Source organism: Leptopilina boulardi, unplaced genomic scaffold (genome assembly GCF_019393585.1).
Source record: "Leptopilina boulardi isolate dan_hultmark-lab unplaced genomic scaffold, ZJU_Lbou_2.1 LbouV2_165, whole genome shotgun sequence".
In the NCBI taxonomy this organism is placed as follows: domain Eukaryota; kingdom Metazoa; phylum Arthropoda; class Insecta; order Hymenoptera; family Figitidae; genus Leptopilina; species Leptopilina boulardi.
Window position 1 is genome coordinate 2,661,293 of NW_026137713.1, and position 26,641 is coordinate 2,687,933.

General features: G+C 27.4%; 2 protein-coding genes across 8 annotated transcripts in view; one reads left to right on the forward strand and one right to left on the reverse strand.

Moving 5' to 3' along the window:
• LOC127277348 (guanine nucleotide-releasing factor 2) overlaps positions 1-26,641 on the forward strand; it is a 47,561-nt gene that overhangs the window by 2,501 nt on the left and 18,419 nt on the right. For 5 of the 7 annotated variants that reach the window (XR_007842360.1, XM_051298433.1, XM_051298434.1 and 2 more), the window contains exon 1: positions 80-495. Coding sequence is in view for 5 of the 7 variants with exons in the window: in XM_051298433.1 (XP_051154390.1) it covers positions 462-495 (34 nt within the window). In the remaining 2 variants the exon portion in view is untranslated. Of the gene's footprint in view, positions 1-79; positions 496-20,466; positions 20,842-26,641 lie in introns of those variants that run through there. The other 2 variants (XM_051298431.1, XM_051298436.1) reach the window with 2 other exon arrangements.
• Positions 14,027-17,316, reverse strand: LOC127277350 (J domain-containing protein DDB_G0295729-like). Its single transcript, XM_051298438.1, has 4 exons — positions 16,546-17,316; positions 16,078-16,362; positions 14,502-15,208; positions 14,027-14,424 (listed from the first exon to the last, which is right to left on the reverse strand). Exons 1-4 carry the CDS (start codon positions 17,137-17,139, stop codon positions 14,100-14,102), a joined length of 1,911 nt encoding a protein of 636 aa, XP_051154395.1. The 5' UTR covers positions 17,140-17,316; the 3' UTR covers positions 14,027-14,099.

A 26,641-nucleotide genomic window follows, 5' to 3' on the forward strand; every position in this document is an offset into this window, starting at 1 on the left:
AACTATCGATAACCAACGGTAAAAACATTAGGGTTCGTTTCTATTTTAGTTTAGTAGTTCCCCGACAATGGCGTATTGAATGAATGAATTTGTCTTCTTTTTTTTATTTTGCATCGTAGTTTTACTAATTTGAGATATTAAAATATTATACCTTTTGTTTAATATTAACAAATAAGTGATTATTTCGTATATGTGTATAAAAATAACTTTTGATTGCAGAAATATTAAAAATTGAGGAATTCTAACCTCAAAAATTCAAATCAAGATGAAGTTTCAAGTTTTCGCCTCTAGATGTCAGCGAAGTGTTGGTGAAACAAAAATGGTCGACAAACGAAAATGTAGCGGTGCACGTCGAGTTTACATTAGATTTAAATCGCGTTTAGTGCGTGGTTTACAGGGCGGCCGGTTGCAAAAATGGTGAGATAGTGTTGTTCTTGGTGAGAACGAGAGACGGGAGAACAATGGCGTCAACGCCCAAGTCCGAAAAATGTCCAGGTGAGTGACAAATCTAAATCTACAATTGCGAAAATATAGTTTCTATATAGGTATCGGGACGAGATTCCCAGGAACATGAGCATATATATATATATATATCTATATATATTTGTATGTATGTATGTATTGTGTTGTCAACTCACAATTTATTGTATTCTTATCTAGAATTATCAGAGATGTTAGTATTTTTATCATAGGGGATGAAAGACATTATTTTTATCTCAAGTATCAGTTACGTATATGACAATAATCAACACTGTGTGTTGATTGTTACTTCATAAAAGACGCCGGACATAAAATGTCAAAAGCATATGTGTTAGTGCTCGGGCGGGAGCGAAACCTTTTCTTCTCTCTTTCTTCGTAGATTCCTTCTTTGATTTTTTTCTCTTTTTTTTTAGAAGTGCATAATTTTCATTTATCAAGGGGGCTCTATTTTTAATTTTTCTTTGGATCTTAATCACTCGGCAAAATTGTTTTTCATGTTTTCTTAAATTTTCCGAGTGTCAATCGATAATCTAGGAAGTCTCGAGAAGTTTTGTTTTAAGAAAAGTGTTGAGTGGGCAAAAAATTATATATAATATGTGAAAAAGGAGAGAATTTGAAATTGACAATAGATTGAATATACTTAATTTATGACATAAAAAATATTTTTATATTTCAAAATTATTAGCAATTTTTTTTTTAATTTTAAATTAATTATAAATTATTTAGAAACACTATTTTCCTTCGTTTCAAGTTGTTGTTGTTTTTTTTTTTTTTTTTTTTGAGGGATGGAGGTTTATAATGAAATTAATTCATTAGATAATTAAAAGAAAGGAAATTTGGGGTCAGATGAAACCACCCTTTGAGGGACATGTTCGTACTATTCTTACACCAAAATCGTTCTTGTTTTCTCGCTTTCTAATTAGTTCGTTTCCTTTCCTAGCCACTTTGCCTGTTAAATTCCATAAAGGCGCTTTAATATTCCATTTTGATGAAAGAGGAAATTATTCACCTGCAGTAAATCTCACTGGCTTATTATTAACAAAAACGCTTTTACAAAATGTGACAATGTTATTAGAATTTCATGTCAATTTTATAAACACAATAATATTAATTTTTTTTTTCTTAATTCTCAAAACGCTTAAATATTTAATGCAAATTAATAATAATAATAATTAAATATTTATTTTTCCCTGGAATTTCTAATTAATTGATATAAATAATCAGTATTTCTTTTAATATCTTTGAGAATATTTGTTTTTTTTTTTTTTTTTGCGAACTGAAAGCAAAATAAGAAAGATTCAAGTCACGTTGAATTGGGACCTGGACCAGTGTTTGGTCCTTTTTTGGTCAGAACATATTGAGGAGTCAAGGACGAATGCATCTTGAGCAACATATTCTTTAACTCGAATAATTTTTATAAAATTTGAATTTTTTTTTTTTGCAAACTCCCTTTTAAATTAAAGTAAATAATTTTAAATTAAAATGATTTATTATTATTTGTAAAAGTTATTTTTTATTATAGTATAGTCCATTTAAATTTTATGAACGCTTTTAAAAAATTTATTGACAACAATTTTTAATTTAGTGAATGATATTATTAATAGAAAGTTAAACATCGTGAACGATTTTCTTGTTATAGAATTATCTTTTAATTCAATTAACACGAATAAGCAAAAAGTTGCTTATTATATATTTAATAGAAAGCATTTAAAAATTAAATTCTTTTTATCGAGAAGTTAATAACCTTATACTCTAATTAACTTTTATTTTAACTTTCAAAACTTTAGAAATTCCTTTGAAAATTATTATTATTATTATTATTATTATTATTATTATTATTTTTATTATTATTCTATATCGAATATTATAAAAGCAATATATATAAAAATTATATTTCGAGGGCTGAAGCAAAACTGTTATAAAGTTATATGAGAATTAAAAAAAAAGAAATAATCGATAAAAATTGCCTGTTAGAGAAAGACAGTGATACTAATGGCACCCCGCATCATATATCTGACGCAAGTAATTACGTTTAATTCGAGTTGATTTGTCAGTGGCTGAAATCATAATATATAGAGTTGCTTCTGTTGGTCTCATATTTTTTAAAAGCAAACACTGTATACTTTTCATATTTTGTTGACAAACTATGTGACTCGAGCTCGTTTAATTATGACGTGATTTTTACCCGCAGGATATACTTTATTATTCTTTAGTGAGAGGAAAAGAGAGAAAAAGAGAGAGAGAGAGAGAGAGATCATCTGAGATTTATACGAAAAGAACATATTTGGCTTTTATGCTCTTATTTCAATTTAATAAATTATACAAAAAAATACAACTTTCTAAATCGTCGACAGTTTTTAATTAACATTTTCTATTTGCCTATAGATGTGATTAAAAAAATTTTATTTTTCACTTTAGAAAGTAGAATTAAAATATAGGAAAAAATTTATTTTTATTCAAATATTGAATTAATATTAATTAAATTAATAAATGTTATTTGATCCAAATAAATATTTGATATTTTTTTTTTATTATTATCGTAACTACGAAAAACAAATTATTTTATTTGATAATAAGCAAGTAACGATTATTTGGATCAAATAATTATTTTTTTTCAATGTATAGATGTAGTTAATTATTTTATATATACATTAAACAAATCTTGTGAAAAATTTTTAAAGAAAAAAAAAAATTGTTTTCGTGACTGTGGATATATTTTTAACTAAATTAAAAGTGTCCTTGAGAAAAGTGCGCTTGGAGGTCTGGCTTATAATAAGTCATGGGAAAATCTCGTTATAGCCAACGAGTAGAGAGAGAGAGAAAAAAAAACGATGAAAAATCGTCGAATTCTCAGACGATATTGCCTGTTGGGTTTATGCGAAGAAACGTTCCGGGTTTTGAAAAAAAAAAAAAAAAAAAAAAAAAAATAGAAAGAGAAAAAGAGAAGGAAAAATAGAGAATTAGCTGGAAAACTGATGTCAGCGTGACAGAAGACGGCTGTTTAAATGAGGTCAATAGTTTCGCGATATCGAAGCAAGAGCACACCGACGACCTCTTAGAACTGGCAAGAGACCTCTCAAAAGCAAACTCATTAAATTCCCAACTAGTATTTCATTGAAATTATTTCTATGGCGGAATAACCGCTGGGTAACATAGGGGAGACCCGTGGCTTTCGAATATACATAATCCGTATAGTCAAATATGTCACGAAAACTATTTTCCATTCATAGAAGAAAAAGAAATTATAAATAGTATCATGTTTTTTCATTAATTCATATATTTTTGTTGATATAAATCAGATAATTTTGATTTGTGGTAAAATTTTAATTTTATTAATTAAAAAAAAAAAATAGTTGAAAATTTTATTTTATTATTTTGTATAACAAATTTTTGTTGTAGAGAAATTTTTTTGATATAAAAAAAAACCACGAAATTCGTTATATTTCTAATAGAGTTGAAAAATTAACAAAGGACAATTATTCTCAATCACTTGTAAATAGTTTGTGTGTACCAGAAACACAATTTTGAATCAGAGAATGTTTAGTTACGATGCATAAATATGCAACTGTTTTGACGTCAAATGCATTTGTCGTGACGATGTCTCTATGGCACAACGCATATGTTGTTATTACCCATATGTGTATAGTGTGTGACTTTTCTCTCTCTATTTTTCTTTATTGTTTATAACCCAACCCGTTATTATATCCATTAAAAAATATTAATAATTAAAATATTCTATTAAAATTGATTTTAAAATAAAATTTTTCACAGTGAATTTGATAAAAAAATTTTTTTTTTTTAAATGATAAAATAAAATAAAAAAATGTTTTTATCAAAATAATGATTAGGAGAGACTTAGAGACGTTTAGTCTGCGGGAAGAGCACGAGTAGACACAATTTATTACACGCGAAAGAAAAATTAATTGTTACTTTAAGTAATTTAATATGAAACAAAGAAACATGCGACCGCATATCATACATCTCGCTTCTCACGTGAGTCTTGTAAATAATATATCTATATTAAAGAAAAATTGTTATTTAACAATAATTATTAATTTTATGTTGATATTGTTTAAATAAGAATAAGAAATAGAAGCAATTTTGTTTCAATTATTAAAACTTTTTATATAATTTTATTTTTATAAAAATTTAAATTAAATTTTAATTAATTTATGTATTAAGTATCAGTCACATAAAATTTAAAATAAGTAAAATTTTTATAAATGCAATCTTAGAGATCGATGTATTTTCAGTTATAAACATTCTGCTTCTGTTTTCTTCAAATTATTAAAATAGACAAGACTTCTTTCTCGTGCCAAAGTCAGAGTCTCTTTCATCCACCTTGTCAACCGCAGTTGAGCTTTAATTCGCGACTAAGATAGTTTAGTTTTAGTGTATATGGTGATTACGTTAAAAAAATTTATTTTCACAATATAAAAATTTTTTTAAACAAAAATTTTTTTTAATAAAAGAATTTTTTAATTAAAAAAACAACGAGGATATTTAAAAAAAAATGATAAAAGTTCATAAACTATAAATATAATAAAGTGCGAGATTTAATAAATTGTTTTTAAGCTTACATCAGTTGAAATAATAAGAGACACTTCTTTTTATAATAAAAATAGAAATGATATTTTTCTAAAAAATTTATAATTATAAATGTCAAAGTAAAATAATTAAAATTGTCCCTGCAATTTAATATTGTTGTGTGTTAATTTATAATAAAAAAAATAATTTATAGTTTATATCTTATTATTTCATCTCATAGTTCGCGGAGAAAAATTTTATTTTATACTCGAATATTTCCATCTTTATTTATTTTTTCATTCTTTTTATTATAAAAATTTATTATTCGAACCGAATATAATTTATTTGAATCATAATGAGCCGAAAGTTTTGAACGTTCATATGAACGAAATATATTTTTTCAATCTATAAATTATTAAAAATTATGATGACCATGTAAAATAAAACAGAAAAATTAAACAATTATTAAATTAATAACATCTTTTTAGATATATTTTAAACAATATTTTGTAATAAAATTCGTACTTAAAAAAGTTAAAAAAAATAAAAAAAAATTTCGTTCATATGAACGTTCAATACTTTTGGCTCATGAATCATAATCATAAAATTTTATTTGTGTGAGAGCTAAATAATTATTTCTATATATATTAAATAAAATTTTCATTTGAACCAAATAAAATTTATTTGAAAGAATTATTTTTATTTGAATTATTAATATAAAAATAATAATATTTACTTTTAAAAAAATATTTTATTAATAATGATAAGAAATAATTTACAATCAGTGGTAGTTTCAGACATTGGTAATTTTCTTCTAAATGTGCATAAATTAATTTGTTACCTTTGTGTTCCGCATTGTTATGAAATATATTCTTTGTATGATATTAATGAGCAATTTTAACAAAAGAAATGTAGTTGAAGGTTTTGTGTTTCCAGGTGCATCCTGCAAAACAAAACTATATCATAAAATATGATACTGAGTAGATTTGTGATCATAAACCGTGTAGAACTCGCGTAAAGAAATCTCTCTCTCTCTCTCTCTCTCTCTCTCTCTCTCTCTCTCTCTCTCTCTCTCTCTCTCTCTCTCTCTCTCTCTCTCTCTCTCTCTCTCTCTCTCTCTCTCTCTTCTCTTTTTTGCTCAACATTGCGTGATATAAATACATCGTATATATAAAATTTGAATATATTCAAATTGAAAATAATTCTTCATGATCATCGCAAACTGTAAAAAGAAAGTACTAAAATAGTACCGATTTTTAAGTCACACACAGAAAAAAATGAGTTTGCTATTATATGGATAGCTAATTTTTTAGCTACAGTAGCTAATATTTAGCTGTTACAGCAAACTATTTTAGCTATAGCAGCTAATTTTTAGCTGTATTAGCTAACGAAAATTGCTGTCCATATAATAGCAAATATGGTTAGCTAAAATAGCTAAATTGTAGCTAATATGGCTAACTTTTTTTCTCTGTGCATTTCCATTGATTTTGCAAAATTTTCTTTTTTTTTTGTATAAAAGAAACAAGAAAAATTTGACAGAAAATTAAAAAGAACAATAATACACTGTAATTTTCTGATTGAAACTGTTTTTTTTTTCAATTAACGCGCACACAACAAGTTTCCGAGTTAAATAATCGGGCCTTGATCGTCCATTAGGTGGATTGAGTGTCTGTTTGTTCTGGATCGATGGGAACAGTACTCCATAAATTGATTTGATAGTCGCTTCTATACTGTTATGAATTACATCCTGGCAGTAAATAAAAATTGTTATCGGCAAAACTTGACATTTTTAATATATATATATATATGTGTATATATATATATATATATATATATATATATATATTATATAAAAAATCTGTTTTTATATTTGGAGATTTTGTTGCAAATATTTTTTATATTTCTAGTTAAGGAATTTTTTGTTCTATATATTAATAGTTTTATGAGAGGGAAGGATAATAATTTTTTTTTTTTAAATGTGCTCTATATAAATATATGCAAAATAGGTATACATATATAGAAGTAGGATTTATTCATGGAAGTTCATGCAAGACATATGTTAAATATACATGTCTATTGGAATATACAGGCGACAAAATGAAGCTGACTTAGACTTGTGAGTTCGCGTCACTCCAGAGAGTATATTTCCTATTCCTAAAATACCGAAACCCCTGGGGCTACTCCATCGCGACAGGAAGTCAAGTTGAATCTAGGTCGCAAGTTCACCGACGTTAATTGTCATCTATCTATATAAGAAACTGTCAATAATGCATATATGTTATTTTCATATGATATATTTAGATAGATAGAGTCCCCATGACAATAACTGATTCTCCAATTTTTAGTTTGGAGCCATATGATTGTTACAATTTTCGATAAAAAAATTACAATTGATAAAAAAATCTAAATTTTTAATTCTTAAATATGTTATAGAAAATAATTTTCCAAGTGACTATAAACTAAATACAGCTTATATTTAATCTATCAATAATATGTTTATAAATGAAAGTTAGTTGAAGCATAATAGAGATCCGATGGAGCAAAGTTTCAATAGACGGATCAAAGTTTTGAATTTGAGGATTATAAGGACCCGCGATTATATTAAGGTTCGGTCAGCTTCGTGTGTGTTCATTCTGGCGTTTGCTAATGGCACATTACACATGAGCCTCTCTTGCTTTTATTAAATTTTATATATTAAAAAAAAAAAAAAAAAAAACAAGTCGAAATATAAGGACCCGATAAAATAGAGATATAGTAATGTGTTCTAAACGCGAGATTACAAACCAAAGGGGGAGGTGAGAGAAAGGTATGGGTGACCAAAATTTTCGCTCCAGTTATCGCAAATCGTTTGACCTACAAGGCACTAAAATCTATATAAACTTGTATGTGTGTCCTGTGAAAATATACTTGATGTCCATTCTTGGCACTTTTCGATCGATCTCTTTCGTCACCACACACAGATAATACATAATCCCTCTGGCTAGTTTCACATCTCACCTTCCTTCCTCTCTTTTTCTCTCTCTCTCTCTGTCTAAAATCACCAAGCTCAGATCTCGTCAGATACTGCACGTGTTTAGTTCGTGTCGGGGTTTTATTATTGTTGTGATCCTTGTGATGAATTTGACAGATTTTATTATTGTCAGGGTGCTATTTGCTTCTATATAAAAACGAAAAATTATTTCCTTTTTTTTTGTTCTAGAAATATATATATTTTTTTTTATTTCGAGAGAAAAACAATGATATCGTGTATAGAGGAGAATTGGGATTTTAAATAAATGTTGAATTTTCAATTGTCTCGAAGAATTGTTTTATATAACATAATTCTCGATGGAAAATTAGGTCAAATGATGATTACTACATAGATGTGTGATACATATCTATTTAGTATATGATAATAAAAGTCAGTTAAATTGAATTTATGACTAGTTTTAATTTAAAAATTTCATAACGCTTTTTTATTTTATTAATTCAAAAAAAGTGTGCTACACAATTTAATTTTATAAATTGCGTATAGCACATTTTTATTGGTAAAATTTTTGAAGTATTATTTTGTAATCAATGAGATAGTTATTTATATTTACCAAAAAAAAAAGAATATTCGACTAAAATCTTTATAGTAGTCACATTTTCCAAGGTTTAAAAAACAAATTCTGTATACAAAATTTACTTTTCGTCATGTGTGCAGTCTTCAAGACATTACGACTCTTAATATTTTATAGTCTCCATTATTTCGTATCTATCTAGTAAATGTTTTATTCATTTTCTTATGCGCGCTCTTTACGTCCATTAAACTTTTTAACTTTATCATCATTGTTCAAAAATGAAAGATTAAATTCTTATAATACTCGGCATGAATTTTTCTTTTAAAATAAAAATATTTTCTAAATTATAATAACAATTATATTTTATTGTCCAAAAGAAAACATTGTTAACTTATCAGTGAGTCAAATGAACATATAAATAAGCACTTAATTACTGATAATTGACATGGCCAGTGCATTTTAATAACAAAAAGTCCAGTGTGATTTTTTCTTTCGTCGAATTCAAAACTTTTTTCTATTTTTAAGAACCAATTTATTGTATAAAAAATTATATTTTTTTTAATGATAAAAAGAGGAAATAGAAAAAAAGAATTAAATTTTTAAATGTAGAACGTGTGAAAATGTGATTTAGGTTCCAGAATGTCTGAAAGAAATGGGAATAATTGTTTGCCAATTTAAATCGGCAAAAGTGATTTTATTATGTGAAAATATAATAATAATAATAATAATAATAATAATAATAATAATAATAATAACAAAAAAGTAATAATGTGCTAGTGAAATATGCCACAATACGACGATACATTTTTAGACTCGCCACTTTTTCGGCGACGTGCTCGCAGTTATTGTGTGCAAAAACAAGTTGTCCCAAAATCAAAATCTTTTTCATTGTCCGCCACTCCATTATTATTGTCCGTGACCAATCGATCGAGAAGCATTGCCGTATCTTCATCAACATGCAATTTGCAAGGTAATTCGATCATGAGCCTCTTGTTGTTCCGCCTCCTAATCCTGCTCGCAAACACTAATCCGATAATGCACTTCGCTTAAAATTCATTTATTTTTAATATAATTCTTGTGTAATTAGAAATAACATCTTTTTTTATTATAATTATATATAGCATCGTTGAATAACAATAGTTTTCTTTTGATTCAGTTTCAGGAATTAGAATTGAATTTCTGATTTTTATTCTGAAATCCTAATCGAAATTAAACACTTCTGATTCTAATTTTGATTCTGATTCTGAAACAATATAATTTTAAAGCATACGTAATTTTTATTTTAATTCTGTTCCAATAGATTTGATTCTGATTTAGGGAACAATAACTTTTAAAGAATGGATTATGTATGGTGCAAACTTTTGTTGTGTTTTTTTCTCGAATATTTATAAAGGAATAAATATTGTGCAATGTACGTAATAATATCAGGTTGATAATTACAGAGTATTGCCGTCAAGCATATTAACTAACACGTGCGTGCAATGCGAGTATGTTTATATATACGAAGCATGAACAATTATCACCTCCCTCTTGCTATACATCAAGACACTGTATCAGATATTTCCCCGTAGGATAGCAATGTAATACAAATTGTTATAGGTCGCTCGCAATACACCTGCATGTGATGGTTTCATATAGGCAACCCCTCACTACATACTAATCATTTCTTGTTTGCCCCTGGACCAAAAGTGTCACTCACATCTATATATATATATATATATATATATATCTTTCGAACAATTTATAATCAAAATATGATACTAAAAATTTACAAACACTAATATTTATCCAAATCGTTTTTGTCTCCATTAAACCCTTTCGAGGGGGCGCATGAATTATTTTTCTTTCTTTTCCAAAAAGAAATTTTTGGTTGAAGATAAAAATGTTTCCAAAGATTAGTTTTAAAAATAAAAAAATTTATATAGAAAAAATTCGTAAAACTGTAAAAAGATTTTAATTTTGAATTGTGCGATTTTTTGTTTTGGAGATAAATAATAACTATTATTGAATAAACTTCCGGAATTGAAACCCGTTTTCTTAGTGAGAGAAAAAGTAAAAATAACTTGTTGTATATATGCGGTCATATTGTGGTTTCTATATATATATATATATATATATATATATATATATATATATATATATATATATATATATATATATATATATATATATATATATATTGTAGTTTGACCTACAATCCGTTTTAATAAACGAGATACTATTTCATTATTTACATAAAAAAAAGTTTCCCGTTATATAAAAATAGTCAAATATATATGTAATCGTGTTTATATTGGAAGTACTATTATATGATACAATTATTATTTATCATACACTAAAAAAAAATTTATTTGATTCAAATAATTGGTTACGTTATTATCAAATAAATATTTTAAAATAATTATTATTTGAAATAGTATTGATTTCAAAAATTATATTTGCCTCAAGTAAATATTTTTTTGATAATAGTCAAGTAACCGATTATTTGAATCAAGTAAATTTTTTTTCAGTGTAAATTTTGAGTATTCATATAATTAGGTTTAAATATTGTTTTGAGGGATTTTTTTAAAATAATATTTTAGTAGAAAATTATTTTTGCAAATTTTGTTCTTTTTAAGTTCATTTTTTTCCCATTAAAATCAAAGTTATGTAAAAGCACGTGCACAGGTTTCCACCCTTGATTTCAAATGGTTTAGTGTGTAAACAAGGGTCTTTGAAGACAAGTTCGAATGTGAAGCTCTGGTTTTACAGGATTTTGCGAGGGTGAATATCAGCCTGAGGGTGTAAACCACCATTTAATCAAGACGTAATACGAGACTATTCCCAGAAACCCCATGTTCCAAAATATAGTTATATGTTCGGTGTTTTGTCACCCTTAAGGGCTTATTCTACTTCTCTCTCCTCTATATATGAATGAATTTGATTTTACATAAAATTTTGATAAACGAAAATTTGTGTTTAATGAAAATATGCTCAGTTAGATGAGAATTTTCTGCTAAATAAATTTTTTTTTTTAATTTAAAGAAATTGTGGTAAAATAAAAATTTATCATCTCGCTGTGGCAAATTGTTTAATATTTGATTTTATAAGAGAGTTTTTAGCGAGATTTAGTTTCAAAAAATTTGTGTCCTGGGTAGTCGATGAAGTGTGACAGATTAATTTCTCGCTTGTCTGACCAATCGAATGAATGGCTGACCATAACCAACCGTTACTACTTGTGATAACTGTTGTATATGCATTTCAATTTGATACTCCCGTGAGCATATGATTTTATAATTTTGTCTTTTCTATATAATTATTTTTTAGAAAACTTTTTAATAGAATTTTAATTTTTTCGTTTTATACATTGGAAAAATTATAATCTATATTTAAGAATTTATTCCTATTTTTCAATAATAAATTTTCCTCTTTGCAATATATATCTTTTATATCCTTATATATAGGTACTAAATTGAATCATAATTTTCTTCACGAAGATTTGTTATATCCCTTCGTAATTAATTAGGACTTTTTTTTAAAAAAAAAAGAAGTTGAAAGTAGAATTTTTTTCCTGAATCCAATTATATTTTTTCTCAATGCAAAAAAAAAGAAGAGCAATTTTCATTTATACCGTCGTTTTCCTTCAAAGATAAATTTCCGCGTGGAAAAAGCTCTTCGTCGATATATATGTATAAAGTGCATTCGTGTCCACTTGCTTCAGGGAAGAATGCGAATGAGAGTAGAGAGAGAGAGAGAGAGAGAGAGAGAGAGAGAGAGAGAGAGAGAGAGAGAGGGGGGGGGGGGGGAGCGCGAGAGTAGAGGAAAAGAGATAAGGAAAAAGACGTGTGTGTGTGTGTGTTTCGTTTGGGGATGAGAAAGAGCGTAGGAGGAAATAAAGAGAATAAAAAGAAGAAGATGGTTTCTTCTCGCGTGAAGAGTTAGAAATGTGGAATTCCACGGCGACGACGACGCCAATGGAATATAAGGAGAGTTCTCTCCTACATGCTTGGAATATAAGGGTTACGAAGGGGGGTGGGGGAGTTGCGAAAATAAATGGAAAGAGCCTCAAACCAATTTTGGTTTCTCTTTTCATGTCAATCTTCTACTCGTCTTGGTTTTCTCTCTCTCTCTCTCTCATTCGATGTATTTCGAACTCTGCCTAGGTTTCATTTGCTATATCATCCTCCCTTTTTACTGGGCAATTTTCTCTGACTCATCTTATATTTTTTTAGTCGTATTTTACCCCCTTCATCTCTAAAACCCCCCACACAAACCCTATTTGAACCTTCTCTATTTTAGTAAAGTGAATTTTTTTTCAATATACGTTCAAAAACTTTTAACCTGATCGCATTTGCCTGGTGATTTGTTTATTCTTTGAAAAATGGAGTTAAAATTTACTCCTCAGAGAAAGAACAAAGATTTACCAGAAAATATTTTACTAGAAATGGGAAAATTTTTGTTTAAGTTAAAATTTTGATTATTTAAGTGCAATAAATTTTTGCAGATATATGAATATAGTTTTTTTTTTTTAATTTTTATACTAAAAAAAAAATTGTATACACATTTATTAGAAAATTAATGATAAACTTTTTCTTTTGTTTCAGGTAAATTCAAAATTATGGCGAGAGAATCTAACGGTTTTAAAGTGGTAAGAAGTTGAATTTTTTTTTTAAACTTATTTAGAATTTCAAAAATTCTAGAATATATTAAAAACTGTATTTTTATTGACTGAAAAAAAATTTATTGGTCGGAGTCGTTAAGATGTAGGATTAGACTGAGCGTCACGTCTTGTGTTCGATTCTTCCTAGCGTTAAAAATTTTTTTCTCCTATTAGCATTTTTTAAAAATATTAAACAAACTAAAAAAAAAAGATATTTATTTAATATAACAGTCGATTATTTGAATATTTTCACTGGTTAAATTGAGAATTTTTTTTTTTTTTGCAATAATGAAAGTTTACAAGTAGAGTTTTAAAGTACAATTGAAATACGCGCCCCAGTCATTTTTCATAAGAGGTATTATAGAATCTCTATTCAAGCATAATAATATGTGAAGCTTGGCTAAATGTCAAGTAGCGGCATAAATGGATTGGTGTTGTAGTTGAAGTACAAAATTTTGCTGGAAATTTCTTTCTCTCTCGTTTACGCACGTGACTCATAATTTCGTTTTGTAAATATATATATAGCTATGTGTGTATATAACTACATTTCTGAACAAATTGATTGCTTTCCCAGCATCCACATGAAGTGCTGATTAGCGACAGTAATCGGTACTTTTATTCCCTCCCCCCCACACCCTCGGACCAAAAATCAATATACCACGACCTCTGACTTTTATGCGCTTTTGGAGGCAACCTTATAGAACACATGTTTTCTTTTTTTTTTACATTCATTACATTCGCATGAAGGTCTTCTTTTATTTATTTTTTTTTGAACTTTCAACCTTCTTAGACTTAATGTTTAAAAATATGTTTTCAATGTTTTAGGGGTTTTAGTAAATTATTTTTTCATTATTTAAAAGTAATATTTCATTCGTTATTAGTTACAAAATTTTTTTTTTTTTGTCGAGATTTTATCTTTCACAAGTTTTGTTATTTTTAAATTCTTTACGAAGCCGTGAATTTCTTAGTGTATGTCCAGATATTGATTTTTCATAAGCTGATGATCGTTTCATTAATGATGATGATGATGAGTTATCTGCTTTTTCAGTGCTTGAGTTTTCAGTTTTATTATTATTTCCCTTAAGTTGAAAACAACTTGATCCTTCAGCAGCGTATTCTAAATTCTCAATTTCTGATTCCTGATCTTTATTATCTATCTCTGGCAATGTTCCAATATTAAAATTTTGTTTCGATGATTCGCTCTTAATACAAATGCAATTTGACTTAAAACTTTTTCTATATAGGAGAAAAAAAAAATTCTGTTTAATTGCAAATTGAAATGGAAATTTGTTGAAAATAAAAAATAGTATTACCTGCGTTGTTCTGCAAATTCCAAATTTTTTTCTAAACCATCAAGATCCCTTTCATATTCGCGACAAAGTTTTTCACTTTTTCTCAAATTCTGACTCATGTTACTTTGTTCCTGTTCCAAAATTGTTAATTTATCTTTAAGAATTTTCACCTCATCCTGGCTTGCCTCCTTCTTTGAATGTAATTTGACTCGTTTAATTTCTAAATCCTTTTCGTTAATTAAATTCTTTAGTCGGGTGATTTGTTGCCAAAGAACTTTGTTTTCATTTTGAAAGCGTTTCGCGATGTTCAAAGCACGTGCCAATTTCAATACACTTTCATCTGTTATTAACAAATTTGGTCCAGATGAGGCACTTTCAACATCCTCAGATTTCTCAGTATTGTTATTGATGTTGTTATTTTGTTCCTCTAAAACATTCATCTCTCTTGATAATTCCATGTCCGATTGTAAATTTGTGTTTATTATTTTTTGTTCACTGCCATTTGGTTTTATTTCATCAAATTGAAATGCGTTAGACAAGGACAATGAACTTGCATTTGATGTTGATTCAACTGATCTTGATGGTGAGTCATCTGATGATATTTTAGAATTTCTATTTGATTCAATTGATATTTTTTGATTTATCGATGATGTTGGTGATAAAAAATTGGAACTATTTTGAAATGGATTATTCTCATCTTCTAAGGGGGATAGTGGTGATAGTGGAAACTGAAAATTTTTTTTTTTAATTAATATTTTGTTATTAAATTCTTGTAAATTAAATAATTATTGATTGAATATTGATTAGTAAGTTTTTTAATATTAGCTACATTCGTATTTTTATTATTTTGTTTTAAATACCATATTGAAAGTAAATTATTGTTTAAAAATAAAATGAAATTTTGATAAATTTTGAAAAAATGATTAAATTTTGACTTGATTTTTTTCTTCTTTTTTTTTGGTTAATAAACAGAAAAGACAAAAGACTGTCATTAAAAAGAAAACAAACAAAAAATGAGATATTTTATGGAACTTTTTTAAAATTAGTTTTTGCTTTTTTAAATTTATTAAGGAACAAAAATAGTTTGATAAAGTTTTCAATATGTAGTCATAACTTGTTGGGTTTTCTACCCAGGGACAAATCTCGTTAATTCAATATAAAATCTCGATCCGCCTATAAAACATCTAATAAAAAAAAATTCTACAATATTTTTTTATGACATTATATATTCATGATAAACTTTGATAAATTTATATTATCAAACTTGTTTTATATCAGTATTCAAACTTTAATTTAAAAAAATTTAATAAAAATAAAAATAACAAAAAGCAAAAATTGAATTTGTTCTCTAACAAATATAGGTAAAATATAATTTAATAATTCATATTTCCGGATATTTAAAATAGGAAAGATTTATCTCTTTTTTTTCAAATCAAATACAAAAAAAAAATTTCTCTCATTTGTTTCCAATTAAAAATGAAACAGAATATTTTTCGTATTTACTTTCCAAATTAAATGCAATTTTTTTCTTTCATTATTATATTATACATTTGACGTGCACGCGAAGGAAAAAGAATACAAAAAATTCGATATTTACTTTTTCTATCTTCTTGTTGGCACAATCGAAAAATGTTTCACTTCTGTTAACTGTTGTTAAATTAAAGGGAGTTTCAATTTTTTTTAAGTTTTCGTCAGATACTGTCATGGAGGATAATAATTGGTTTGATTTTTTAAAAAATTTATCCGACGATTGATTAATTTGACATTCAGATATAGTCGATGATGGACTGAAACTAAATCGACTCCAATAACGTCTTCGCTTTCGATAAAATCCCCTATTTAATCCCTCTTGAATTTCTTTGAAAAATTCCTCGAAATATTCCTGAAATAATTAACATGTTTGGTTATTATTTTTGTCTGAAAATTTTTATTTAACAGAATTTTTAATTGCATTTTATTAAAAATTTATAAATTTCAGAATATTGAAGAAAATTTTGTATAAAAATTTTAATTTTTTTTTTTGTTTTGAATTAATGAAATTTTGTCTTTTTGAAATGCCATTCACCTCATCTTGAATGTGTCGTTCACCTTTCGCGGATGTCTCATTTTGATCAACATCCTTATCTGTAACGTTTATTCTCTTATGTTTCGCCTTTATTTGACAAACAACTGCCAAAGGTGTTGTTGTTTTCTTTGGTTCTTCCTGTTCTTGATTACTTACAAAATTCTCAAAAATGTCATTTTTTAAATTACCAATTAGTATTTCTGTATATTGTTCCTCATAGGTTATAAAATTCGATGTGTTTAATATCGATTGTAATTGTAATTGAATTTCTTGAAGTAATGCTAAAATTGCCTCTGCTGTTGTTGAACTGTTAAAATTATCGTTAATTCTTCGTTTTTTCAAATGTTCTTTAATTATTTTGTGAAGATTATTTTTATCAATTACACGATTATTTTTCAAATCTTCTAATAGTATGTTTCTTATTTTTTCACAGTCATCATTATCATTGGTGGATGATGATGATGGTGGATCGGATTTATTTTCAATTTTTGAATTCAATAAATCTTCCGTTTTTATTACATTTTGTTGCTGTAAATTATTTTCGTCTGAAAATAATGACAATGATTGACCAATATTGTAGAAAAATTTTCTCATTTTATTATTTGCAAAATTTTGATAGGATAGGATTTTTTTTTTAAATTTTGCAGAAAAATTAAAAAAAAAAAGTATACCGAGATTTTAGTTTAAAAATTAAATCACATTTTGAATTTAGATTTTATTGTCGAAAACTTTTCGACAGCCATGATATGGGGTTTACATGACACATATGGACTGAAGTAAACTTCGTGTTCATTTTTTCTGTATTTTGGAAACTGTTTTTTTTTCTTTTTTCAAAATTTTTGTTGAATTTTTTCTAAACTGTAAAACTAATTTCTCACTTTCTGGAGTTTCGTGTATATATATATAATATTGCAGTTAGAACGTGGGAGGCATTGCGGAAACGCGTGTAGTGTAATTTAACCAATTCGACGGGAGAACATAACTCGATTTAGGGTCCAATTAATCAGATATGCAGATTACGTGAAGCTCGATTATTGAACTTTCAAAGAGAGAGGTCGTAACTCTCATAAAGTATAAATCACAGTGCGCTGTTAATATTCTGTCTATATATATATATCACACATATACATTTTAATACACATGTGTTTATATATAGTTCCATAAATTTATACATGTATATAGATCTACTGAATATAACTTAAAGTAAACGATTTGATACTGGAAACTTTTTTTCCATTTTCGCAAAGTTTTTTTTTTTTTTATTAAGAATTCCTTCTTGTCTGAAGTTGATCGACTATATAAAAGTGATGACTGTTTACAAAATGTCTGTGTATTAGTGTGTAAAACCCCTGTACAAAGACCACCCGCCATACAAGACCTTTCAATCAAACAAACTTCATCTTAAACTTTCCAAAAAGTTCAAAGTGATTTCCCTTCTACTTCGATTGACTTTCAACTCCCGCGGCAGTGCTTTTATATATATTGTATGTACAAAAGTCAAAAGACCGTCACAATTTTCATATCAATTGGTTGAACAATTTAAAAAAATTACCTTACAACTGAAAATTAACATTTTTTATTAACAATAATTTTTATTTATAAATTTTGAAAAAGCTATTTTTATACATTACACTTTAGTTATTTAATTATAAAATTAGAATTGCAAGGTTATATTAACTGCGGTGAACGATTTAATGAATATTTACTTATATATATTATATTTTTTTTTCACAAAAGAAGGCAATTAATTATCCGCTCGATGACTCCATCCTGCTTTATGAATTAAGCAAATGAGCTTATCCAGACACGAGCCAAATGAGAGAGATTGTGTTCAAACCCTGGAGCGTAATAATTGATATTAAAATTTCAAATTAGTATACCTCACGTTGTATAAATATATATAGATATTAAGCAAATTTACTAAATATTAGGTATGTTAAACAATATAATTATGAGATGAGGTTCTTTTAGGGAAAATGAGTTTACAAAAAAACTTACTCTCCATTTAATTTTCAATTTCCGTGAATGGTCGCGTATTCTTGATGATATGGCATTGCTTTTAAGCTTTTCATATACTAGACACATTCACGCGCAGGCGTAATGGAATTGGGGAAAATTAAGCTGCGCCGAGATTTTACCTCGGGGTGTAACTCAATTTTCCAAAATTTTACATTCAAAGGATCATCTCTCTCTCTCTCTCCGCTTAATCGGATTCTGTATATAGGAACGGAAATATTTTTTGACGCTTTTGAGATGAAATGATACAATGCTTCATGAGTAGGATAATTCATTATATTGGTTCATTCTTTTAAATACCCATTTAGAGAAGGAAATATAAATGTTTGCTCTTCGGTAAATTTTATTGGATATGATTTCGAAACTCTGTAATAAATAATAGGTCGTCCATAAAAAATTGAAGGTGTGTAGAGTCGAAATTTTTTATTGTTACCCTTTTTCTATTTGCTGCAACGTATATTTTATTATTTCAGTATTCATATATATACACTTCCCATAAACTGTGGAGAGATTGAAAAAAATGTTTCAATATAGAAAAGAGAAGCATTGTATTTTTTTTTCTTTCTTTATCGAAATCTATCCAAGTGCGCTTATATACGAAAAGGACTTTAGAAAACGATAAAAGTTTTATATATTTTATGGGAAACATATATCCAGAGGAGAGAAATTGCTCCAATGTCTCCACTCACGCAATTAACAGTAAAATGTGTGAAGCACGTTTTGCTCTTGAACTCGTATATATATATATATATATATATATATATATATATATAGGTATATACAGTTCAATAACTGCACAAACGAGTCACAAAGCCTTTCAATAAAACATTATAAATCCACTCCAAATCTCGCGGTGAAAGGAATTTGACACGATGAGTGTTTCTAAATTTAAAACAAAAAGATAAAGGGATACTTATTCATCGGGAAGTAACAGTCATAGCAAATTTTTCAGAATCTTAAGAGAATATAGCTTTTAAAATGATTATGAAATATTATTTCGGGAAAATTTATCATAAAAGTACTAGAAGATTTTATAAATAATAAAAGTAAAGATGTATAAAACCGCATTGTTTTGTAACTTTTTCGATTAAAACTTTTGTGTTTTTTTTACTATAATACAACTATACTTGAGTTCTCGAAACGTGTGTGCTGATTCGCGCTCGAATGGAGTTGAAAATGTTTTTAGATTAGGAAAAAGGAAGATAAATTGCACTATATATATGTGGGTTTCGTGCAGTCTTATATATACGAAGAGTGCACTTTCGATCCATTTTTTATCATTTTTAAATGTCGTATAAGAATTTAAAGAATTAGATATTAACCACACTGAGACAACAGTGTGTTTAAAATTTAAGAGAGTGAGAGAATTTGCAAACTTTGTTACTTATGAATTGAGATATTGTTAAGCGTAGATTAATAACTACCTAATCTTTATCTCTTTTTGAAACAGTATTTCTGCTAAGACAAACGACAATTTTGATGTTACAACTGATAATGGATGATTGTTTGGTATTTATTTTTAATTTCTTTTGGTTTAGAGTGAATTTTTGATATTAGAATACTCGAAAATTTACGTATCATATATGCAAACTAGATGCCGGGAGGAAAAACATAAAATTCGTCTCGTCAATGTCCAAGAATAGCTGCAAAAATTTCTGTATTCGAATGAAGAAGAAGTAGAAGAAGCAAGCTGGATAATCTTTTGTATACGAAAGAAACTTGATTTTTAGAGACGTTTTTTTTTTTAAATAAACTAACATATTATATATGAGGGAGATGGAAGGAATATTGAATGCGTGGGTTGAATGATAGTGTGACAGAGAGAAAAGAGAGACAAAAAGAGAATGAGCGAGAGAAAGAGACGAAAGTGAAGTCTCCGCGTGAAGTTAGTTAGCAGTCGATGCGCACACACCACGCGTACCGGACGTCCATTTTCAAGTTCCTTGTTACTTTCTTATATTCAATAATAATAATTATTATTCAGTGTCATTGTCATTAAGACACACTTTCTATATGAATCCATTTTAATATATTGGAAATTAGCAATTTTTTCGAGAAATCAGGATTTTATGTGGTAGTTTGAAAAATATAAACACTTGTCACGTGTATGAGACATCTCATCATGCGCTTAGAATTTGCTGATGCATTGTTTAAAATAGATTGACAATATTTTTTCATATTCATATTTTGCATTATATATATCTTAAATAAGAGTGAAATCAAAAATTGATAATTTTGGTGACGCAATTATTCTTCAACGGAAACGTCTAATTCTTTTAGGTAAATTTTCATTCTGTATCTTATCATTTTAAGTGACATTCATTTATAATTTATAAGGTAGAGAAATACTTTTGACATTAGTTTTCTGTATGAGCTCATATCTTAAAAAGGAATTTTGCAAATGGGAAAATTTTTATTTATAATCTATTACTCTGTAGTTTTTTTTTTCAATTTTTTTGTAGTATTCTTTATTCATTAAATTTTTTTCACATCTGGAAAACAGTAACCATAATTCTCTTTGATTAATTGTAAAAATAACTTTTGAATTTTTAGTTATTTTCTCAGCTGTTTTTATTCCCCTCATAATCTTAATTTTTGTGATTTTTCTCTGAAATAAAATTGCAGTGAGATCATGCCTATTTTTCGAGTTTCTGAGAAAAAAAATTACTGCCATATAAAGAGAGAGAGAGAGAGAGAGACATATATTTAAACACAATTTTTTGATAAGAGAATTTATTGGGAGTCTATTGACAACTGTATATGGGAAAATTTATCATTTATCTGATACGGTATAAAATTGGTGATTGCAGTAAATAAATGGTGAGATGAGATCATGGCAAGTGGATAAACGGTGGGCGGCCGAGTAATTCAGGGTGGCAGGGAAGGTCATTTGTTAAGTCATCCCACATATATATTTTTTTATATACGTATATACATTTTGTGTATGTACATTTATCAATCAAATGTTATCTTATTTTTAAAAAGGTCACATGTAGAGAAACTAGAAAGGGTATTTTGTATATAATTTTACCAATTTTCGCAAGCATAATAATACTAATTCAGAGGACCATTAGTATTCTCTAATTCCTCTATAGAAAATCTTAAATTTTTAATATTTTAAACACATGTCATATCTTTATAATTAATTAATGTGGGCCAAAATAAGAATTTGACGTTATGATGTACGTGTCAAGGGAGATAAATCAAGTCTGTGTGTGTTTTCTGCTGTTGCTAGACGTCACACAATATGCATGTGGCTTTTAGTATTCGTAATGCATATATATGAAAATCAATAAACGTCACAGAGGATTTGATGAAATTGAATCGCCGAACTAGTCCAAATTCCTTTCTCGATATCGCCTCACAAGAATTTCAATGGCATACACATGTCAAGAGAGATTTGAGGTAACTTGATGTAATTCCTGATCGTGGTAAATGTTATAATAGATGATGCACAACTGTCTATTAATAATAATATTGAAGTTATTTCAACCTTGTATGCGATTTGAAATTCCAAAGTCAAGTGATAACTGTACATTTATATAATAGACATGCCATTTAACAGACGAAAACATTTCTTATTGTTTTATATATGTAATATTTCACAAGAGATGAGAAGTGTAATTATTATTATTTTACTTGTGACATAATAGCTAAAAATGCACTTTTGCCGAAATATTTTTAGAATTTACAGAACATTAAGAAAGTTTTCAAAATACTACTTTTTCAAAGGGCAAATAAAATTTCTTCTTTTCTTTTCTCTTTTTAAGAGATATATCATTTATAATCTTTTGAAGAAACTGACGAGTAGATAATGACTTTTAAGATGATACATTTTCCTTTGTGAGGCTGAAGAAAATTACATTGTATGATAAAATCTCTTTTTTGTAATATCTGCTACTGTAATCGAAAGTATATTCTACAAATCCATTTTCTGCTGATCATCTAGATTAATTTAATTGCTATATATAATCGGATTTATTGTAATTTATATTTTATTTCTATGGATATTTATTTTTAAAATCAATTTCAAAATCATTAAAATATTTATAGTAATTTGAAACTTTCTTTTCTTTTTGAAAATAATAAGTGTGTGAGGCTTGAATTTATCCTTGTCATATTGATCTTTCTCTGCTATACAAAAAAAAGGCGCACATAACGAGGGTGCAGTTCTTCACCCCGTATGTATAGGTATCGTTATATCTCCAACGTGACTAGAACATAATTAAAACAGAAAAATAATTCTCGTTAGTGAACCGCTCAAGGCACTTGAGATTGAATTTCAAAATTTATTTCCTTATCTCCCACTGTCTCAAGTAAAGAACCTTCTTCTTTCTCTTTAAGTATATATATCTTTAGTGTATTTAAATTAGAGCCACACAAATAATTCTCTCGCTTCCGAGTCATTTGTGTATTATATCCATTCATTTTTCTTCTTTTTCAGGAAGAAAAAAAACATAGTCATTTGGAAAAAAAGGTTTTTCCGTTAATCAACTCTCTCTCTCTCACACACACACGCAGACAGCTTTTACTTTAAGAAGATTTGAATGGACGCATTATTTAAAATTACGTAATTCCATTTTCTCACTTCCTTCGCCCCTAATGGAACTTTTTATTTACGGTAACAACTAAACTTGGCTTTTCTATTCTCAAAATAAAAGAAAATAGAAATTCTAATTTATTTCTGAATTGTTATATACGTAACTATATCGATCCAGACACCTAATTCAGTAAACGATACAATTCTACCTTTGGGGAGAATTTTATTTCACTACTAAATATATTATCCAACGAACCATGAAATTCCAAAATCTGAAAACGAGTCCCGACATCGTTCCCTGGACATTAAAGTAGAGGTAATTGCAATCCGAATGGTTCGCTCTTGGCACCGATTCTGTATTTCTGCCTAAATTTTGCAAGCATCGTTTATTACATTTTTTAAGTTTTATATTCTCTCTTCTCGAGACTTATTCCAATTTATTCATATAAAATTATAAGCAAAAATTATTTTTGCTGACAGAAATCGAACCCTTAATTTTATATTGCCAATCTAGTATAGCCTAATCGCTGTACTATTATATCAAATGTGAAATATTTTTATCTTGTTTTTCACTATAAACGATATTTTTAAGTAATTGTATACCTTGTTTTCTCACTTCTCTTGAGAAAGTGATAATAAAGTTTCGAAAAAAAGAAAGTTTTATAGATACACAAAAATTTTTGTGAAGTTATAAATAAATACCCAATTTTTATAGAGTCTATTTCTTTTAATCTATATAGTGAAACTAAAGTATGTCATCATAGCTATATAATATGTTTCTAAATAGAATCTTAGGAAAACTCTTGGTTCACATTATATGGCTGGTGCATTAACCTCCTGGTTATTTTCGTAAAGATCTCGTGTCACGGAATGCAGACAGAGCCCTATATAAATGCAAACTCATCCTTAACACGGAGACTTATGTCGCATCAAAACAATTTTTTTTTTTTTTTTTTTTTTTAATTAAATATTTTTAATTTCATTCTACAAAAATATTTAATTTCCAAATTATGAATTTGAAGAAACGGACAATTTGAAATAGAATAGTTATAATAATGATAATAAAATGCGTCTATACGCATATAGTGAAATTAACTGAACGATAAATAAAATTTTTCCACATGCAGCGTGTGCACATTTTTTTCGAGTACATTTTTAAAATTGAAAAAAGTGGGCCATAATCCATGTCAAAAACCCTCTTCTACGATTCATTTTTATATCCTGTTTTTACTGCCTTTAACTGGGAGTATAAAATCGTTGGCAAAAGCTCATTTCGCTTTTTTTGTTCTCTTAATAGCTTTATCGAAATTTAAATTTACCTCTCGTTTGTTGTTTCGATAATGTAGAGATTTTGTATAGAGATAGAAAATAGCATACATTGTTCATGAGGACATTTAGAGACAGTTACGCGTATATAAGATAGCTATGGTGTGGTAAAATATATATATAGGTTCATAATTCAAAATCCATTAGCCGATGTCTATGTGGCCCCTAACGAACCCGCGGGTAATCAATTTCAGCAAAAGAGGGAGATATATATATAATTATTGGCTTTGGAGTCTAAAGTCACCTGATGGGAAACACCAAGAAGGAGTGAAAATCAGATTATTGACTTTCTCCATTGCCTTCACACCCATTCTATACCTTATTAATTAGTTGGTAAATCGGTTTCGAAATTGAGGCTTTTCTCAACTTTTCCTATAATGTGTCGCGCCTTTGTCAAAGAATATGAAATTAAAATAATTTTCCAGACTTTGGAAATCTTCCAAATTACATTTTTATACATGGGTTATATATAAAAAAAAAATCTATTTTAATAATTATATTTAAATTAGTATTTTAAACTTTATAAGTTTTCAATCCTATAAACTTTAATAATTCTAATAATTAAAAAGTGTTTTCTGAATTTTGAAAAGATTTTAGAAAGTTAAAAAGCGCGTCACATATGGTATATTATAGTCATTATATTGGGATATCAGAATTTAAAAAAAATGTTTCTAACACATTTTTTACAAAGTGTGCAAACAAATATTCTAAAACAAAAATTCGTGTGGTTTTTGATCGTTGTTAACTCTATTATCTCTTCTGTATATTTGTAATGTAAATATAGTGTTTATTGACAGATGCGACTGTATTTTTTCTCATTCAAAGCAGATAGTGAATTTAACCACGAATGCCCCTGAATCATAGCAATTTGCATAAAGGTTGTCTGCATACGTCTCCCATCATTCCCTTTGGACCTCTCTCTCACTCTCTTTCTATCTCTCTCTCTCTCTCTATCTAGTACTGTACATAGTCTATATTCTCTACTCTATATAGGTATACGAATTCTATGTAGATTGTGGAGATATACCTGACAGTGTCAGTCTATTATCAGGCTATGGGCATTCTGAGCCTTTAGTGAAATCACGTCTGTCTGATTCGGATTTCAAACCAAATTCGTGAATAGAACTTGATTTCCGTTCCAATCTCTTGCTGTATTCGTACAATCTCCATTTCCCATAAATATATATATATATACACACACACACAATTGGCGGCGAGTCTCTATAATTCATTATCATTTTCTTTTTTGTGAAATTTTTTATTATTAGTTTCAAACAGATGTCTTCATTTTCAAACAATATTTTTAAGCTCTTGTTATAAAATTTTAGCCCTTTTTTTTTTTTTTTGTTTTTATTTTAGGAAATTTTAGAAATTTTATACGTAATTTGTAAGGAAAAACTTTTTTAGTATAATTGTTTTTAAAAGGAAGAATTTTGTTATTATTTTATTTTCTTATAAGTAAATAGAAATTCCAACAAGTGTGTAGGGAGGTAACATATATGCAGAGAGAATATTTGTGTTGAACTCTATATGGACAAAAGGTGCCGAGAGCAATATTGCCTTTCATAGCGATTTATTGTCTCGTTGGCTGTCCATCCGAGTAAATAATGAATGAACAACAGTGAAAAGGGAATCGGCATCGAATGCACAATTCAATACAGTTTTCATAAAGAGAGAAAGAAATTTCTCGCACGTATATATATATATATATATATATATATATAATATGTGTTTTGTACCTTGCGGTTATCGAGTGGATTAATTATTAAATATTCCACGTTATTCACAAACTTTTATTGGATACGTAATTAATTACAATTTCCATATATATCAATCATTTTTATTCCTGATAGAATATTTATTTATTTTTGAATTTAATTTTAACTTTAATTAACTTTTGTAATTGTTATCAAAATATTTTTTAATTTTAGAAAAAATGTTATTAAAATACATTTTTTAAACATATTTAATTGAATAAAATGGAAGTTTTTTAAAAATATTTTATAAATTAATTATTATTTCTCTAATTCAAATTAGTTACATAGTCACGTGACGCGAAGACAGCGCTCCTAGTGTTCACTATAGGTAATATTAAACGACGCGTATAAGAAATTATACAATTATAAATTGAACAAGTCAATTTTAGGTTAAGGGATTTAATCAAGAAATTGTAGATTATGTTTATGATAAGATAAAACTATCATAAACATAACC

Excerpts from the sequence above, each read along its gene's own strand:
- LOC127277350 (XM_051298438.1), bottom strand. The coding sequence starts at position 17,139 with ATGAGAAAATTTTTCTACAATATTGGTCAATCATTGTCATTATTTTCA. Across the intron at positions 16,363-16,545 it reads AACGACACATTCAAGATGAG|GAATATTTCGAGGAATTTTT; the intron begins GTGAATGGCATT and ends TAATTATTTCAG. Across the intron at positions 15,209-16,077 it reads CCAACAAGAAGATAGAAAAA|TTTCCACTATCACCACTATC; the intron begins GTAAATATCGAA and ends AAAAATTTTCAG.